The 20898-nt window shown below is 33.7% G+C and overlaps 1 protein-coding gene across 5 annotated transcripts in view; it reads left to right on the top strand.

Moving 5' to 3' along the window:
• The first annotated feature begins 304 nt into the window (after positions 1 to 304).
• Gel (Gelsolin) overlaps positions 305 to 20898 on the top strand; it is a 33720-nt gene continuing 13126 nt past the window's right edge. For 4 of the 5 annotated variants that reach the window (XM_068370629.1, XM_068370626.1, XM_068370630.1 and 1 more), the window contains exons 1-11: positions 305 to 366; positions 1273 to 1385; positions 3848 to 3974; positions 4631 to 4808; positions 5668 to 5789; positions 8116 to 8217; positions 13735 to 13746; positions 17623 to 17716; positions 18988 to 19149; positions 19601 to 19716; positions 20617 to 20760. In XM_068370629.1, the coding sequence (XP_068226730.1) occupies positions 307 to 366; positions 1273 to 1385; positions 3848 to 3974; positions 4631 to 4808; positions 5668 to 5789; positions 8116 to 8217; positions 13735 to 13746; positions 17623 to 17716; positions 18988 to 19149; positions 19601 to 19716; positions 20617 to 20760 (1230 nt within the window). In that variant the 5' untranslated portion in view covers positions 305 to 306. The remainder of the gene's footprint in view (positions 367 to 1272; positions 1386 to 3847; positions 3975 to 4630; positions 4809 to 5667; positions 5790 to 8115; positions 8218 to 13734; positions 13747 to 17622; positions 17717 to 18987; positions 19150 to 19600; positions 19717 to 20616; positions 20761 to 20898) is intronic. The other variant, XM_068370627.1, reaches the window with a different exon arrangement.

Here is a 20898-nt window from a genome sequence, read left to right as displayed (position 1 = left end):
GTAAAATTGTTTACAAATCCTCTGTAAATATACTTTAGTAGCATATAAGAGGGTTTTATTGTTTTATAGTTCCCTTCAGGACAACATTTTCTAATAATTAAAAACTTTTCTTATGGGAAAACTCCCCACTTTCTTTGAAAATGACCTTTATTTCTGGGTCTAATAAATAGTTAGAGAGATGTACCCTATAGTTTTTACTTTTGAGTTCTGTCTTAATATTGGATTCATTAAACTAGTCTTTCTCTTGAGTGAGTCAACTAAGAAGTCTAAAAGGTATTTTATACTATGTTTAATTTCAGACTAAAGATGAAGGCGGGAAAAAGTCCTACGATCTCCACTTCCTGGCTTGGGTCAGAATCCTCACAGGTAAGGTCAATTGCAAGCATTAAATAAAGGGACTTTGCACCACCCCTTGTGGCCTCAGATGCACCCTCTTTTTAGCCTTCCTACCTTTTAACTTTATACTGCAACACTATAGTTCTGGATGAGGTCATAACTATTAAATCATGAATCCCATTATATATAAGATTGGTGCTATTATGTTTAGACATTTCTGGAGCCTATGATTTTAAATGACTTTAGTATTAGACAAATGTCATTTCAATCATACTCCATATTCGGTTTTAAATATTTTGTTTCATTTAGGGTTTCAACCTTTTTGTAGAATTAACTATATTGAAAAATTCTTTTAGCTACATATTTTTATATTGCAATTAAAGATTCGCAAGAATTATGAGAAGTTTACTATGACAAGAATCATATAGACATTGACTAGTTGAGAGGGGACAAGATTCATATGAATATTAAGACTTTACAAATAAGATTCATGGAAATGTTGACTAGTTTAGTGGCAAGATTCACAAGAATATCAAGACAAGTGTCTTGATTCATGAAAATATTAATATCAAGAACAGGTTAGCAATAACAAGATTCACAATTATATCAAGATAAGTGTCTTGATTCATAAGAATATGATATCAAGAACAGGTTAGCAATAACAAGATTCACAAGAATGTTACGACAAGTGTCTTGATTCATAAGAATATTGATATCTAGAACAGGTTAGCAATAACAAGATTCACAAGAATGTTACAACAAGTGTCTTGATTCATAAAAATATTAATATCAAGAACAGGTTAGCAACAACAAGATTCACAAATATATGGCTACTGTAGTTTGCAATATTATTATTCATGAAAATATGAAAAAAAAAAAATTCCAGTAAAATATTACCACTATTTCGCAATGAAAATATTCATGGAAATATTACAGGACGAGGCAGGAGCTGCTGCGATCAAGACCGTGGAACTCGACGAGCAGCTGGGTGGCGTTCCTGTCCAGCACAGGGAAGTGGAGAATCACGAGTCCTCGCTTTTCCTGTCAAGGTGGGTTCTGTTTTACTGTGTTTTTTCGTCTTCTAGAATGTTCAAGTCACGCTCGAACTCTTTAGTTTCTTGTCCGCAGCCTCCTCATCCTTGTGAGCTAAGGAATGGGGAGGTTGGGGGAGCCTATAGGTCTACCTGTTGAGTCATCAGTAGCCATTGCCTCACCCTCCCTGGTCCTAGCTTGGGTGAAGAGGGGGGCTAGGATGCTTACTATATGTATGTATGGTCAGTTTCTAGGGCATTGTCCTGCCAGCTGGGGCGTAGTTAAAGTCTTTTTGTATATGGCATTTTATGAATTAAAATATTATTGATTTCCATTTTTTATTTCTCACAGTATTTCATCTATCAGTTACTTCTCCATTTTTTATCTTGCCTGGTCTTTTCTCTGGTGCCTTTGGCATTCTTACGGATTAGGGTTATGGCTTGGCTTATAAGCATAATAATAATGACGATGATTATAGAAATAATGCCTAAGTAAAGCTTTGCTGTAAATAGAATACTATGCAATCTGAGGAATGTTAAGTGTCTAAAAAAAGAAATCACCCAGAGTACCTTTTAACAAAGATGAACCTGCAAAAGCTAAACTGTAAAACTCTGTTTATCTACAGACCTTGTATGAGTTTTAAATATATAACTTAGTTTCATGAGAGAGAGAACTCAGCTTGAATGCTCTAAAGATTAATAAACTTGGCATTAACCCTTTTATCCCCAAAGGACGTACTGGTACGTTTCACAAAAGCCATCCCTTTACCCCCATGGACGTACCGGTACGTCCTTGCAAAAAAATGCTATAAAAACTCTTTTCATATTTTTGATGATTTTTTGAGAAAATTCAGGCATTTTTCAAAAGAATGAGACCAACCTGACCTCTCTATGACGAAAATTAAGGCTGTTAAAGCAATTTATAAAAAAAAATATACTGCAAAATGTGCTGGGAAAAAAATAACCCCCTGGGGGTTAAGGGTTGGAAATATCCAACTAGGGTTAATATTTATATGAAGTGTAGGCTTAACCTCAGCTTAGGGAAGATCTGTTATTATAATGGACAAGTTCTGTCATTAGATTGGCACCGGTGATGACAGCTTGGCACAGTCACCCCTTATCAGAGTGGGCGATCATTCAAAATAAAAGCTTGTCTCGCTTCTCTTGTGGACATGGTTAGATGTTATGTTTTGCTTTTAACAGTTGCAGTATTTTTACCAACCACTGTAGTACTGTACTGTAGAGGAATATGTTTACACATAAGAGGATCATTTTAATTCATTAAAGGAGTATTTTTCTTACCCCTTAGTATTATTTTTACCCCTTAGTATTATTTTAATCCATTAGTATTATTTTTACCCCATAGTATTTTTACCCCAAAGTATTTTTACCCCATGGTATTAATTGTACCCCTTAGCATTATTTTTATCCATTAGTATTATTTTTCCCCATAGTATTATTTTTATCCATTAGTATTATTTTTACCCATAAGTATTATTTTTACCCATTAGTATTATTTTTACGCATTAGTATTATTTTTACGCATTAAAGGAATATTTTACCCATTAGCAGTTTTTACCCATTATAGATTTATTTACCCATTATATGATTATTTTTACCCATTAGATGGTTATTTTTACGTATTAGAGGATTATTTTCACTCGTGTGGGGATTATTTTATACTGTTTATTTTTTACCCATTGCAAGAATGTTGCTTATTAAATTAAAATCTTTACCAATCAGGAGGTTAAATTAACTCATTAAAGGAATATTTTAAATGTTCAAGAAATATCTTTACCCATAAACTTTACTTTTTCGGTAATGGTGGTGGGATTAAGGATGTGAGTCTTATCTGTAGTTGCTAAATAATAAAAGGGTAGAGAATCTTGTGATTTTATTATACTGTTTTATTAATGTATAAGATTTTAAATTCCCTCAGATTATCCTAATGAAACTTACAGCACTGTACTGTATAATTATACTGTAATGATTATGGAAATAATATACAGGGGTGCTTTATACAGGGCTTAGAATAAACATACAGTATGATAAGATAAGCATGAACAATTTTAACTGTTTTTATATGTGATTTAGTTATTCCATCTGGTAGATTTTCTTGTTCCAAGGGGTTGTTTAGACGATAATGTAGCTTTGACTGCCATTGGGTTATAAATAGAAAACATAGTTTAGATATGTAATTCTTCCTCTAATAGAGTAATATGATAGGGGTGTTAAGACTCAATAACTTTAAATTATTTCTGTAAAGTATGTACTTAACTGCAAACTTAACTGTAGTTGTTTGGTGTAGTGTATACAGAATATCAAAGGCCTTGCTGATTTAATAAAGATTAAATCACCTTACACCATTTGGCTTGAAGTTAAATAAGTAGTCCAATAAATTCCGGAGGCAGACACATAGCTGTGATCCAACTGCATCTTTTTCAAGTCTTCAAATTCTTATAAGAAAATTTCTCTCCCAGGTTCAAGTCAGGCATCAGATACTTGAAGGGAGGTGTGGCCTCAGGGTTCCACCATGTTGATCCGGACGAAGCTTACCCAGCCCGTCTCTTCCACGTCAAGGGTCGCAGGAATGTTCGTGTCAGGCAGGTGCGTGCGATATATTTTGGTACACGTTTGGCCTCGCTGTGACGATTTTCATTTTGTTGTAAATTCAAACTACAATATAGTTATTGGTTTGTTTTATCATGTGTTTGAGCTTCCTATGTAATGGATGGCTCAACAATGTTTTTTTTTTTTTTACTGGATGTATTGCATCATCCTTTTATTAGATGTGATGTGTTGATTCCTATGATCACTTTGAGCACATTTCATTAAATGGAAGCTAAATACAGTTTGTGGACAGGTCCAAATATACTAGCGACTTAATTTTAATGAATAGGTCTCGCATAGTTTGATTCAAAATACCTTTTGTTCTTCCAGTTGGGGAGATTTGCTGAATACCGTGGGATGTAGCATTAATCTGTTTTGTGGTTATTATAAATATTTTGAGCACATTTCAATAAATGGAAGCTAAATACAGTTTGTGGACAGGTCCAAATATACTAGCGACTTAATATTAATGAATAGGTCTCGCATAGTTTGATTCAAAATACCTTTGTTCTTCCAGTTGGGGGGATTTTCTTAATGCCGTGGGATGTAGCATTAATCTGTTTTGTGGTTATTATAAATATAACCATATACCTTAGTGCGTTTTGATAAACATTTTCAACTGCTGAAGAAACTTATTCAACTTCCGTTGGCAGGTGGAGGCTAGTGTTGGTGCCATGAACAAGGGCGACTGCTTCATCCTCGACTGCAGGGACAAGGTTTACGTTTACATGGGACCAAGCAGCAGGAGGATGGAGAGGCTGAAGGCGATTCACGCTGGCAATGCCGTGCGAGATGATGATCACGCCGGCAAGTCCAAGGTCGTCATCATTGGTGAGTCGAGAAGTTTTGGACTTGTGGTTGCAAAGTTAAAAGATTTTATCATGAGTCAAGTAGTATATGGTTGCTAAAGCAGATTTTATTGGTGTCTAAGTGATCATATATAACTGAAAATTCAGTACTTTATTACTGCAAAGTCATATTTTTTAACCTTGGTGAAATTTATTATGGCTACTAAATCAAATATTTTCTTGCTGCAAAGTCAGGTTTTCTTGCTGCAAAGTCAGGTATAATTGCAGTATATTACCGTTAAGTAAAATATTTTATTGCAGAAAATCAAAATTTAAGGGTTTACTTCTACAGTAGCAAAAAAATTATTTTATCACTGAGAATGAAGAGCATTGCAAAGCTAAAGATTATATCATTGCCGACTTTATAATTTTATCTTTGCAAGGTGAATGAGATATTATTGAAAATTTGTGAAGACTTACCTAGTCTGGAGCTGACCAAAATGTTTGCAAGGGAAGTTTAATTTTCATCATATATAAATAATTAAAGAATTTTATCCCAATATTAGGCCATTTTGTACCCCAAATATCAAGATGAAGAATTTGCTTGGGAAAAAAAATTAAGAAAACTTATAAGCATTATTATATATAAAGTTATTTTTGGTGAACTATGATAATGTTTTTGACAGTTTAAAAGTATATTATTATATATTAAGTTATTTTTGGTGGTTATTTTTGGTGAACTATGGTAATGTTTTTGACAGTTTAAATTAAAAAGTATATTACATGTACTTTAATCTCACCAGTATGTCGTCTTTATAAATCTTACTTTGCTTTCATATTGCTTTTCATTAACTGAAAGTTCTGATAGACATTGAAGCTAAAAATATTAATTTTTCATATAGACGAGACTGCATCGGGTAACGAAGTGGGAGAATTCTTCGAGAACCTCGGCGGCGGCTCTCCTGACGACATCGCTGAAGAAGACTCTGCAATGGACGACTCTGAGTTTGAACGTCATGAAACTGTAAGTACGGTTGAGTAATTATTACTTTTGATAAATTGTTCTGCTAAGATAAAGTTCTTGAATTCAGAATTACAGTTCATTTCTTGACATATATTAAGTTGACAATCTTTAAAGTGAATTTTTGAGTTTTTTTTTTTTTTATATGAAAATTTTACTTTGATCTACATAATACAACAGATAATTTTTTAGTTAGTGATTCATGGATTTTCTGTGTATCATACAGCACTGTATTTGGTAAATAAATCTTGAATTTTTTTTTTCTTTTTTTTATTATTATTACTATTAATGTAAATATATAGTATGTTAATAGACATTTAAGTACTGCAAGTAGACCTTAAGTGATAATTGGTGAAGGAAAATACTTATTGTACTTCATTAGACATTTGAAGTAAATATATATGAAAGTTTGATTCATATATATTGTACTATGCTGTAAATCCTGCTATAAAGATTTTGATAGTTTGTGCCCTAACATTGACATAATATATTCGTACGATGTATGCTCTTCAACATAATAGAGCAAAAATAATTAGTTTGCTACTGCTATATAGCATGCAATAATGAGCTTGTTATACGAATGTTTGTGTAAGAGTAAAGGGGAATTAGCAGATGTAAGAAAAAAGGGATTTTGACAAAGGAAAAATCTATTTCTGGGAAGAGGCCTGTGACGCCCGGTGAATAGTTGGTCCCCTTGGAAGATTATCTCCCTTCCCCAGGATCCTTCGCTGTGTCCAGTCACTACTCTCAGGACCTTTTTAGCTTAGTACCCCCTTGTTCCCTGATAAATAAGGGGCCAGACGAGCGGGTGGCAGATCTAGCTAAAAAGGTCCTGAGAGTAGTGACTGGACACAGCGAAGAATTCTGGGGAAGGGAGATAATCTTCCAAGGGGCCCACCTATTCACCGGCCGTCACAGGCCGCCCCAGAAATATGAAGTACCATCGGGAATGAGAAATGACCGCAAAATTAGATGGATAAATTTTCAAGTTTAATATTAACCCTTTTACCCCCAAAGGACGTACTGGTACGTTTCACAAAACTCATCCCTTTACCCCCATGGACGTACCGGTACGTCCTTGCGAAAAAATGCTATAAAAATTTTTTTTTTCATATTTTTGATAATTTTTTGAGAAAATTCAGGCATTTTCCATGAGAATGAGACCAACCCGACCTCTCTATGACAAAAATTAAGGCTGTTAGAGCAATTTAAAGAAAATATACTGCAAAATGTGCTGGGGAAAAAATTACCCCTTGGGGGTTAAGGGTGGGAAATTTCCAAAGAGCCTGGGGGTAAAAGGGTTAAGCAGCAGAAGAATGATGGATGTAGCACTTTGGAAAACTACTTTAATCTTGAAAATGATTAAAGGGTAATTGAAGTATGTTGACATGACAGCAGGAGCATTAGATAGTTTCCTGATAATGCGACGAACTGGGAATGTGATGTGACAATGTCATAGCAGGGGATTAGATTATGAGTGTGATGTAACGGAGGGACTGATAATGTGACATGACCAGAGGGACTAATATAGAAGGCAACATGACTGGGAGAGGATAGTGACACTATTGTCTATTTCTTTTATCGAGGCAGATTTGCACCGACTCGCAGCGGTGCCCTTTTAGCTCGGAAAAATTTCCTGATCGCTGATTGGTTAGAATTATCTCGTCCAACCAATCAGCGATCAGGAAACTTTTCCGAGCTAAAAGGGCACCCCCTGCGAGTCGGTGCAAATCTGCATTGCTAAAAGAAATTGACAATAGTACTGATAGTGACATAATAGGGACTAATAGAGAAAGTGACATGACAGAGGGACTGATAGAGCAAATATCACTGAGTGACTTAAAACAGTAAGATATGACAGGTACTAGCAAAAATATGAGTGTAAAGACAAATGTCAGGTACTATACTATGTTAAGAAGAAATGATTGTGTATATAAGAGGATTAGTAAATTCCCTTATTCCATACTATAGTAAAGGAGAAAGATAATGCTTGTAAGAACGGATAACCCTGGGAGCTGTCATGGGGAAATTGTTTTTTTTGGGGGGGGTGGGAAGATGGAGAAAAATTCAAAGGCAAGAATGTAGGATTGAGAAAGATTCAAGGCAAGAGTGATAGATGTGGTATAGGTATTTACTGTTTAGTTCATTTTAGATGTATAATTGTTGCACATGTGCACAGTGTATTCAGAGCTCCTTTGCAGCTGTAAAACCTGCTCACAAATATGGTCAATAACGACACCTGCATGAGCGAATAATTTCTATTCTTTCTATATATCTCATTGTCATACCTGTGCATCTTAACTAATTCCTTTCACCCTACCACCCACAGAAAGTAGTGACCTTGCACCATATCTTTGAAGACAGCTCTGGTGCAATGCAAACAAAAATGATAGGGGAAAAGCCATTGCTGCAGTCCATGCTGGATTCGGGAGTAAGTATTCATGGTAGTAATTACCGGGTTTGTGTAAGTTTCAGGTGTTGAATCAGCAAGAAGTTTAAGATTGCTGCATGAAATTGATAATTGATATCCCTTTTTCATTATATCGTTTTGATTAACCCTTTGAACGCCTTTTGACATATTCTACTTCCAGATATTTCAGTTCCCTTTGGTGCCAATATGTTAAGTTATTACCAGTTTTATTTTTGAGTATGAAAAGTTTTACAAAATATTTTACATTGTAAATGGAAAAATTTATTTTGCTATACAGTGAGAAAAATGTAAATTCCATCCTTAAATAGTTTTTTGGTTTAGAATGAGTAAAATTGCATTAGTGTCAAGTTTTTTAGCGAGGGATTGTCATTTTAAATGATCAATACTATGCACAGCAAAGACTAAATTCAGTTTTTGGGATGATATAAAGCCAGTTTTTCGTATAATCCTTACTATCCAGCTAGACCAATTGGTTAAAGGTTTTTTAAAAATTTTATTTTTTTAGTTGTAAGGTTTTTCAGGTTATTTATGATTTCTTAACCTTTATTGCAGTTTTACAGATTATGCCAGTCTTAAGGTTATCTCGTTGTGAAAAGAGACAAATTATGATTTTATTGTATTGGAATTGTGTACAGGGAATTCCATAGTTAATAATTGGATTTATTTCAGCAGTGATGTGTTTCCACATAAGCAAAATGTGGCTGGTTGGATGCAAATAATGAAAATTTTATTGGAATTAAATTGCAGTATTTTAAAGATGGTTTTGTTGTTTTAAGTTGAGCTGTAGCCCTTTCAAGTGTTCTTAAGACTGGCACTATTTGAGGTAATTCTAAACCAAAGTCAGACGAAGATAATTTTATATCTTTGGTATGAAATTTCATTTGGGAACTAGGCTTGATGGTGATGTTGGTGTTTTCAATATTTTTTTATTCGGGATGCAGCCTTTTTTGCTGCTTCAAGTAGTGTCTTTGTGGCGAATTTTTTTTTTTTCATCTTGCTGAATTTGGTTCAATTTCTTATAATAGAATTATATTATCCAAGATAAGAAAAGTTCTATGTAAAGCAAGTTTACTTGGTTAAATACATACATACATATACCAAGGGACTTCCCCCAAATTTGGGGGCAGCCGACATCAACAAATGAAAAAAAAAAAAAAGGGGGACCTCTACTCTCTACGTTCCTCCCAGCGTAGAGAGTAGAGGTCCCCTTTTTTGTTTTTGTTTCATTTGTTGATGTTGGCTACCCCCCAAAACTGGGGGAAGTGCCTTGGTATATGTATATGTATTTCACCAAGTAAACTTGCTCTACATAGAACTTTTCTTATCTTGGATAATATAATTCTATCATACTTGGTGAAATGCTGCATAAGATTTTGCTTTTTGCAACTTTGGCAACCTGGGTTTTGCCTTTTAGTTGAAGGCTTGCTTCCTCATAGAAAGATGCACTGTATTGACATTTATTTTAAACAACTTGAATGTCATAGTTCTTTATTTTTGTTTTTATACAGATTATTTGAACGAATGGTTATGAATTTCAGTGGTTTTAAGTTCTCGTGAAAGTTTGTCGTATTTTTTTTAGTAGATTGTACTGTAACAGTTTAAAGGAATTTTTACTAACACTGTAGTGACAGCAGGGGAAGTCCAACAGCAGGCTCCATGACCTGCTTAACGTCCTGTTGAGAAAGGTACGGTAGTTCAGACTCTGAATTCACTTTTTAAAAGATTCGAGAATGAATAATCTTGCAGTTGTAATTGGCTGTGACTGTTCCACACACACACACTTGCCAATTGCATCTTAAACTTTAGCACGGCATTTGGAGAATGTTTGAAAGTTGTTAGCACCAGTTGTTCAGGAGCTCTTCAAGTAAATTAAATTTTTTTAATGATAGAATGTTGAATAACTATCAGCACAAATTATTCAGAATCATTTAAGTGAAATAATTGTATATGAAACCTTTAATTGTTTCGACTTCCGTAAACACAAACTGCTCTATTAAAATTTGCAATGTGAAGATGAGCATGCTTAAGATCAATTTTATTCTATTGATAGTTTAAAATTAATAATTCAATGCTGTCTCCAGTAAAATTAGGAATATTTGAATTAGTTCTTAGGTTTAATAGGGGCACAACTCGAACAACTACTCTTGATATTGTTGGTAAGTTAGTCCCTAAGACTTGGGTCGGGAAAACAAGAGCCGGTGTAGATACAAGGCTCGCTTAATCTTATGGGACTGATTATAATGACATCAAATGACATCATATTTCTAGCTGGTGAGATTTCTATGGCATTATCCGTTAAAAATTTTCCGCAAGCTCCATATACTTCAAAAAAAATTTTTTCCATATTTTAATATAGTAAAAGGACATAGTTATTCAGATTTAAAATAATGCGATACCCATTTTTGACATAGAAAAATAAGTACAACAAGCAATTAAATAAACAGATTATCATGTTAGGCGTCGGAGTGCAACCTTCCCCAAATTGTTGGGAACCCCCAAAGAACTCAAATGGTTGTCTAACAAGGAAAACTTTGAACTATGAGTTTCTGTGGTAGCTACCGTATTATTTGCTTTGCTCTAGAAAAAATAGTTTGATTAGATAAATATCTAATTGCAAATTAAATTTTTTGGGGTATGGGACAGCAGTGTTTGAAATAGCCAGCAGATAATTAACTTAGATGTTGAAGATAGGGTATATTTTTGAGGCCAATAGAATTGCTGTTGTGCCATAATTTTGATGCAAGGAGAGTGTTTTAACCTTTATATATATATTATGAAAACATGCAGTTGATGGTAAGAGTATTTCATTGCTTATCTCCCATGTAAGGTTAAATAATTGTCTGGGAATTGTTAATCGTTGGTTTTGTAGATAGTTGGCCCTGCTGATAAAGACCAGTTATAACTGTGCATGACTCATGCTATCGATCTACCAAGCGAGTTGGCTGTTCCATCGGATGCATGCTATGAAATAATGAGCGAGCATTCACCCTTAACTGTTCCACTGGCACTGGATGGATTATGCACAGAAATTGGTGTCTTGAGTCCATATTGACTATAGTCCATTTCTTTTAGCGATGCATATTTGCACCGACTCGCAGCGGTGCCCTTTTAGCTCGGAAAAGTTTCCGGATCACTGATTGGTTGGACAAGATAATTCCAACCAATCAGTGATCAGGAAACTTTCCGAGCTAAAAGGGCACCGCTGCGAGTCGGTGCAAATCTGCATCGCTAAAAGCAATGGACTATAGTTCGATTTGAAGCTGACTTGGTACAAAGGAGTTTTTTAGCTTGATGCTCTTTATAAACATAAATTGTTCAGACACAAAATATAAACTCTTGATCTTTACTAGTAAATTGATTGGCATGAGCTGATGTTCTGGCTTTGAAAACTTTGCTCATTTTAATGGTAGTTAAATTCAAATTAAATCTTGAACATTTATTGATTGTTAATATTATTCTTGCATAGCTAAATACACTGTATCTTTTAGAGTACAGTATATATTAAGTTTTAGGTGTTTGATAATGCTTTCTTTGTAATTTGATTGGTTAAACTACTGTGTTTTAATTAGTTTCTTTTACAACTTATGAATTTGAAAAAATCATGGGTGCTATGAGTGAAATCAGTCTTTTCAAGTCAATTTTTCAACTCTAGCTTAAAATAAATTTGAATTTTGTAAGTTGGGCATCAAATATTCCTTCGGTATCGAGACAACTTTACTTTTGAATCTGTCATGAAACTCACAAGCATTGTGTTATAGTTTCCAAAGAGATGAGAGTTTATCTGCATTTTGAGATTGTTTGCATTTTTTGTAGCATTTATAGTTTTCCTTAAGTGTTTGTCTGCTCATGTGTTTCTTTGTTTCTGGAATCTGTCTTAATCTTTTTAGAGATTAAGTTCAGAAAATTTTCAGGATTTAGGAGTATTTAAATAATGATTTATGGATATTGGAGTTCTGATTGGTAAGAAAAGTTCTACTTTTTGTAGACAAAATTATTGAATATTTTTCAAACCATATGGGTAAACAATGTACATGTATTGTTAAGTATGCAGAAATTCTTGTATATAGTAATGTACGGGCCGTGAGCAATGATGGCACATGGTTTAAAAATGTGTGTGGCTATTTCATACTGTGATATTGATTTTAGAATATTTTATTTTATTTATTTATTTATTTTATTTATTTTTTTTTTTTTTATTTTTTTTTTTTTGCATATGCTTTTTGTGAAGTGTGATTAGATTTCAAAGTTTGGTATTGCCATATTTACAAACTTGTAGCATAACCTAAGTAATTAATTCTTGCAAAGTTTACAAAAGGATTTAAATTTTTGTAGTTTCATTCTAAGCTATTGTCTTAGGAATTAAATATGGCACATTCCTCTTTTGTATAAATATATTTAAATTTTTATTTTTAAATGATTCAAAGGCCTTATCATAAGCATCATCTTGAAATATCAGTGGATATTTTGTATGGCACAAATCTGTCATGTTTATTTTAGTTAGAACTAATTTTTTTTTCTTCTAATTTTCAAGGTCCAAAGAATGCCAATGTACCTATCAAAGTTTGTTCTTTTGCAAATTAAATGAAAGAGAGCCAAGGTGATCGCTTGAAATTGACAGATAGTTTTAAATCTCCTGTTAAGTCTTTAACAAAAAGAAAAATTATCTTTGAGAAAAATATATATCTATTGAATTTGTCAGAGTAATTATTTTAATAGGATTATATTATAAATAAATTTCTCATGTTATAAAGTAACTTTGATAAATTACTAAATGTAAAGGAGTTTCTAGCAATATCTGAATCCTTATAGTGTACTATTTATAGTTTTCCATGCAAGGCACACTGTAGATAATAAGGATTTTGTTGTCTTAGTCCCCAGCTACATTGTTAACTGTCTTAAAAACCCATTTGTTCCCTTTGACCTCTTATTTAACTTCTTCAACTGTGTCTTCCTCCAATTACTATTTCTTAACAATTATTACTCTGCAATGTGCGTAACAGTTTAAATTACCTTACTTTGAATTATTTGATTCAATTTGAATCAAGTTTTTGTTCCATTTGATGTAAAAGTTAGTTTTATATTACTTGAATTAAGAATTTGTTTGTTCCATTTAAGAATTTAAGTATTTCATATATTTCCTTTCTCATTTGTGCAATTGTCTCTAGCGACATACATACTTGACACTGATATAGTAATGATGATGCTTATGTGTTATGCTCAAGTTAATTTGATTGAATTTGTTTTTATAGTGTTTTTTTCAACCAGGTTTGATAGATTTATCCATCACCGAGTTAACTCTTTTTAACCAGAATATTTTACTTGCTCTGAAATACAAAATGTACACTATAGTTACTGTATAAGCTTGAAAAATATATATATTGATTTGTCACTTGATACGTTTAAACCTGGTTGAAGAAATATTTGATTTTTTATTAATTTATTTTTTGGCAAAAAAAAAAAAAAACTTTAAATTGGTCCCTATATTCATCTTGGCTTATGCCTTTCTTCACAAAACAGGAGAGCAACCAGGTAAATATGATCGCCGCACGTTATTGTACGTTGCACTTTGCTTGCGCAGTAAAAACATTGCTGTTGCTCTAGTTTTGAAGATTCTTTCTTTCATGATCTACGGTTTTATCTACCTAATGCATACTGTACTTTTAATTCTGTTCCCTTGGGCAAATTTGTATGTATTCTTTTTGTAAGGCGAGATATCAAATGTAATAACATGTGACGCTAACAGAGGTGTATAGAGAATCAGTCTTTTAGATGTACAGACTGGAAGGCATGTTTTTAGCTACTCTGGAAGTGGTAGAACATGTACTAGACAACCCTTTTTAAAAGTATTAAAGTATTGTAATTTTGGTAGGGCTTAACATAGCGGGGTATCCTTAAAGCTATTGCTGGTTGTGCAGGTTAGCATTTTCGCGGCCCATGTGATCGAGGGGTGTAGAATAGTAGGTAGCCGTAATTAAACGGTATTGTTTATTTGCTTCAAGGAAATCAAGGTAGTTTTAGAGTTAGCAGTACTTAAGGCTTAGTAAAACCATAGACTTTTGGATGTGCTTGGTAAAACACAGTTTCCAAATTAAGACTGCAGACTATACTGCACCAATTTTCCTTCTATTTGCATTAGATTATCTGCCTGTTTTGCATTATAGAGTACAGTAGTCGTGCAATGGTTTTCTTTGGTTATGGTCACAAATGCACTTAATGCCCGTGCACACATTTGGTGAAATTAGGAGATTGTTTTAAGCTTCTAACATGCTTGCTATTTTTCAGCCATGTTTGGTAACCTAAGTTTTTAGTGAAATTCAGCAGCTTCAGCAGAAAAAATGCCTATGGTCTAATCAGGTTTATGGCAAATCCTCTTGACTTAAATTTCCAATATGTTCAGTAAAGTATAGTTCACAATTCCACTTTTTGTAAATACAGTACTGAAAACATCATCTCAATTGATAAGGACAGATCAGTAGTTAGTTTTACCCAAATTAATATTGTTGATTTTATAGAGCTGATTATTCATTTGGGAAAGTTGAAATACATTACAGTACATGACAGTAATAATGTTCTTAATTTGTATGTGGAAATTAAATAGCATTTTTTCTTTTAGTTGTGGAACAAAATGTTGGAATATTAAATTCACTACACAGCCATTGAAGGGTGACTTAACACATTACACTCATTGCTGTTACACTGCTTACGGCACAGCACTTATGAACATTCTTGGTCAGATTTTGTTTTTAAGATAAGCTTAACTCAACAATGCTTCGCATATCGGGAAATGATTTGCTTAGGGTCAGTATTGCACGGTGCTTGAAAGTGCAAGGAACTTCGTGGTACACGCACAAGAAATATTGACAAATGCCAGTACACTGAAACATGTTTGCATTACCACACTGTCTGGATTGTAGCTTTTCATTTTGGGCGTTAGGTATTAATTACTCCGGCATAAATTTTAACCCAGTCAAGAGCATGGTGTTGGTTGTGAAAAAATTGTGGCTTTTGAAATCCAAAACCAGCATGAAAAGTAGTAGGTATGGAAATTAGGTAGAGTGGTTACAATATTATACGATATTGATAGTGAACTTGTGGATATATGTAGACCTTTGAGGAACATGAATGTTATAGCTTGAGGATATGGAGTGTAGTTATTAACAACAATTTTGCAGTTAATAATTTCTCCCTGGAATAAAGTAGAAACTGTAATAGAATAGTTTAATCCATTAGATTTATCATATGCCTTATTTCCTCTTTCCATTTGTATAACCTTTTCCTATTAACCATATCGGCCTGATTAACATTTACTATAAGGTATGTCTCGTGGATTACGGGTATTGTTAACCATTATTCATTACTAACATAACCTTGTGGAGTCTTATGAAATGGTTGTACGGCTTCTGTCAAGAGCTTGGGTGAAGTTATCAACATTGATAGATTAATTTACTTATATAGTAGTGGTATATTTCTAATAAAAACCTTGATTGTAAGGGTTTACATTATTCAATACATAGATTGCCAGAAGCCAAAATGGGACCTCCATTGATTAAGACTCTTGACCTCAATTTTCCAAGGGGCTTTCATGGTCCAGATCAGGGCTGCCGGATTCTCCACACTAGGCAACTCCACAACACTGATTCAAGAATCAGTCTTTCAGCGAGTCGGCAACATCAAGCGCTGAACTCCACTGAGCCTCCTATATAGTCCCATAGCATCCACACTTTCATAGACTTTACAATTATTGTCATTTTTATATAGATATCACGGGGAAAATAAATAATAAAACACTCATATTAATTACTTATTACTTTTTATTACATTTTAATCGACATACATCATCTCTTTACAAAGTGTGGAATTTATTAACACTCGGATTCCACATTCCACACTTGATCAAGATGTGGAGCAGATTAGCCGTATCGATGACTTAAATTCCCCGTTTCGGCAGCCCTGGTCCAGATAACTATTAATCTAAAATTGGTGTCCTTATATGTAAGTCTGGAGTCTCATAAAGCCTTAGAATATTTAAGACATTTTTGGGATACTTTTAGAGTTTTTAAGTATACAGGTGTCCAGGTTAGTTGTGGGTTGTGGAAGACCTTGGGTCTTGAGCTCCGGAATTTATCAAATGACGAAAGCCCAGCCTTTGTAAATCTCAAGTTAAATCATTGTTAATAAGAAGCATCAGAGGTCATTATCTATAGTCCATCTCTTTTAGCGATGCATATTTGCACAGACTGCGGTGCCCTTTTAGCTCGAAAAGTTTCCTGATCGCTGATTGGTTAGAATTATCTTGTCCAACCAATCAGCGATCCGGAAACTTTTCCGAGCTAAAAGGGCACCGCTGCGAGTCGGTGCAAATATGCATCGCTAAAAGAAATGGACTATAATTCATGATGTCTGTATGCTTTTGCAACGCATTTGATTTATTGCCGGATGTTTTGAGCAGTCGGTTTTACTCAGGTTTTAAATATTTCATATACTTTTTTAAAACATTTCATGTACTATACAGGGTACTTTTTTTAAACATTTCATATACTTGTGATTTATTCATAAATGCATTATGGTGAAGGTTAGGTACAGGAATACTAGATTATTTTAAGAATATTGTCTTTTTACCAGAAGAGATTTTATGAAAATATCACTTTAGTTCATTACATGCAGGTATTAAAAACCTCAATCAAAGAATATCTTAAAATACAGAACTTTTATAAAGACCTTGATCAAAGAATTGCTTAGAATAAAGAACTTTTAAAGACCTCAATCAAAGAATTGCTTAAAATAAAGAACTTTTAAACATCTTGCTCTAAGAATTGCTTAGAATAAAGAACTTTTTTTAAAGACTTCGATCAAAGAATTGCTTAGAATAAAGAACTTTTAAAGACTTCGATCAAAGAATTGCTTAGAGTAAAGAACTTTTAAAGACCTCGCTCTAAGAATTGCTTAGAATAAAGAACTTTTAAAGACCTCGATCAAAGAATTGCTTAAAGAACTTTTAAAGACCTCGATCAAAGAATTACTTAGAATAAAGAACTTTTAAAAACCTCGATCAAAGAATTACTTAGAATAAAGAACTTTTAAAGACCTCGATCAAAGAATTACTTAGAATAAAGTACATTTAAAGACCTCGATCAAAGAATTGCTTAGAATAAAAGTACATTTAAAGACCTCGATCAAAGAATTGCTTAGAATAAAAGTACATTTAAAGACCTCGATCAAAGAATTGCTTAGAAAAAAAAATACATTTAAAGACCTCGATCAAAGAATTGCCTAGAATAAAAGTACATTTAGTATTTTATAGTAAAGTCACGAATTAGATATTTTAAATATTTACAGAATAGTTTTATAAAGTTTTTCTCACAGATTTTGTCCTATTTTTTTCTTACATGAGCTCTTCTTCCTTAGGATTGCTTCCTCCTGGACACTGGAAACAGCGTGTATGTTTGGATCGGCCGCGGATCCAGCAAAAATGAAAAGATCAAGAGCATGGAAATGGGATGTAAGTCTTTATATATCCATAGCTGGTTTTGCTTTAACCCTTTTACCCCCAGGCTATTTGGAAATTTCCAACCCTTAACCCCCAGGGGGTTATTTTTTTCCCAGCACATTTTGCTGTATATATTTTTTAAATTGCTCTAACCGCCTTAATTTTTGTCATAGAGAGGTCAGGTTGGTCTCATTCTCTTGGAAAATGCCTGAATTGTCTCAAAAAATTATTGAAAATATGAAAAAAAAAAAAATTTTATAGCATTTTTTTTGCAAGGACGTACCGGTACGTCCATGGGGGTAAAGGGATGGCTTTTGTGAAACGTACCAGTACGTCCTTTGTGGGTAAAAGGGTTAATGTTAGGTTATACATAACAGGGAAAGATGAGTGTACCATAATTTATAGGGATCATAACAATGACTGCTAGATAAGGTCAAAGAAAATCTTAATATATATATTTTAACCTTTTTACCCCCAAAGGACGTACTGGTACGTTTCACAAAACTCATCCCTTTACCCCCATGGATGTACCGGTACGTCCTTGCAAAAAAATGCTATAAAAATTATTTTTTTCATATTTTTGATAATTTTTTTGAGAAAATTTAGGCATTTTCCAAGAGAATGAGACCAACCTGACCTCTCTATGACAAAAATTTAGGCTGTTAGAGCAATTTAAAAAAAATATACTGCAAAATGTGCTGGGAAAAAAAATAACCCCTTGGGGGTTAAGGGTTGGAAATTTCCAAAGAGCCTGGGGGTAAAAGGGGTAATGTTATTCTTTTGTGATTTAAAATACTTCGTGTCACTATAATGGAAGTTGTGAATTTGGAATAAGGATTATGAAAAGTAGCTGTAAAGCATGTAATCTTGACATTTTAATGTTCAAAATGTAAAAATCTATATGCTTTTGTACAAAGTTTCTTCTGATAAATGGGTTATTTGAAACTTTCTTTCAAAAGCATATAGTTTTCTTGCTATAAAATTATAAATTACTGTATTTGTTTTAAAATTAAAATATAGTGACACTTCATAAACAAGAATACTTTCTTGAGGTTTAGTTTTTTAAATGAATTATTAGGGGGAATGCAAAATAAATTGAAGGCTTCATTTTGTTATACAGCGTCTAAAGCATAACCGTGAAGGCCTTTTGAATAAATTTTTTTTTATTAAAATGTTTACTTTTACAGTACTGCAATAATATAGAAAATTAAATTTTGCAATACTGTTTTCATAGTTGGCCATTTTATTCTTTGTATAATCAAGGTAACTAATTTCTTGTGCAGCTTCTTACGTGGAACAAAAGGGATACCCCAAGTGGATGGGTGTTCAGCGAGTGGTGGAAGGAGCAGAACCAGCTGTCTTCAAGTCGTACTTCAAGACTTGGAAGGAGCCTGAAGAACAGGTTGGCCTCGGTCGTGTGTTCACCCAGCGACAAATTTCTACTGGTTAGTAAAAACCTTTTTACCTTCATTTTATGATACATGATTTATTTTTATTATTAAAATTTTTTTAAATTAGTTTTTGAATTACTGGGAGTAGAAAACTTAATCAGGAATTTCGGGACAACACCATCACTTAATTTTAAATTGAAAGACTAATTGCCCAAAATAAAATTATGCAGAGAGAGTAGAGATATTTTGGTTTACTTTTTACTGATAGTATCTGCCTATTAAATGCCTCAAAGGAAGTAATGGCGCACACTTCCAACAGTTTTCTCAATCATATTCTCTCATCCTGGGAGGAACGTAGAGAGTCGAGGTCCCCTGTTTTGTTTTTGTTTCATTTGTTGATGTCGGCTACCCCCCAAAATTGGGGGAAGTGCCTTGGTATATGTATGTATATGTATTTCCGTCTAGTGTTCTGTCAGCGGAACTTTGATTTGTTTCCCCCTTCCAGTGACTGCTGCTGAAGTCGACTTTGATGTCAGCGCCCTGCATGCTGAGAAGAGGCGCCTTTTGCAGAAAAATGCTGGTCCTGCCTTTGGCTTCATGCCAGATGATGGAACTGGAAAGGTTAGTTAATTATCAAAATTCAAAAAGGTATCCCATCTGCCCAAAATATTCCCTGAAAGATTAGATAAGTATTTTAATCAGTGAAAAAGTTTTTTAAACTTTTTGTAATACAGTGATACCTCTGGATACGAAAGTTTCTGCTTACGAAAAATTCTGGATACGAAAAGCGATACAAAGATTTTTATGCCCCAGTATACTAAATAATTTTCAGGATACGAACAGCTTACGAGATCCCAACTCGTCGCCGAGAGTACAGTACCCTTTTTTTCAGGGTATCAACCCTTAATTTAGGTGTACAGGTAACAATACACCTTCACTGATCCAAATGCTTTACATACAGTACCGTAACTTTTATACAGTAGTAAAGAAAACGGACCATTTTCTTAGGGCTTGGAGGGGATAACTAGGCTATAACTACATTATTGAATAATCTCATGGTGGTTTCTGGAATGGATTAGACTGTTTTTAACGGTTGGGTTAATTATTGAATGATAGAAATGGCTGCATTGCATGTTTATTACTACAGTTTAGCGTGTTTATGAAAGAAAAAGTGTCTTTTCGTAAGGCTTGGAACGGATTAGGCTATTTACATGTAAAACGCGACTCGGGATACGAAAAAATCAGCATACGAAACCGTATCCTGAACGGATTACTTTCGTATGCTGAGGCATCACTGTATATCCAACGTTAATATGTTTTAAGTCGGGTTTTTGTGAATTTTTCCTTACCATGTATTTTTTTTTTTTATTGATAATACTACATATTAGGTATACTATAATGATCCAAGATGACTTTGTTGAACTATCGAGATGAAAATGCTTGGACCAGCTGTGAACCCTATGAATATTTAAGTTATCCAGATGTACTTGAAGTATTAAATATCTTCTATTTACCGAGCAGATTGAGATTTGGCGTGTGGAGGACTTTGAGTTGCAACCTGTTGATGAGAGTACACATGGCTTCTTCTTCGGTGGAGATTCTTACGTCATGAAGTACACTTACGAGAAGGAGGGCAGAGAACGTTATATCATTTACTTCTGGCAAGTCAGTATTATCCAACAATTGATCAATTTTTTTTCATCAAATGTAAATACAATGTTATAATACATGAAATGCTTTGAGGTAATAGTACCCCATGACTGCACTATTGTTGTCGATTAGTTTTTTTGCAATGCACTGTTG

This window comes from Palaemon carinicauda, chromosome 3, assembly GCF_036898095.1.
Source record: "Palaemon carinicauda isolate YSFRI2023 chromosome 3, ASM3689809v2, whole genome shotgun sequence".
NCBI lineage: Eukaryota > Metazoa > Arthropoda > Malacostraca > Decapoda > Palaemonidae > Palaemon > Palaemon carinicauda.
Note: the sequence above shows the minus strand (reverse complement) of the source record. Positions and strands in the feature narration are given on the sequence as shown.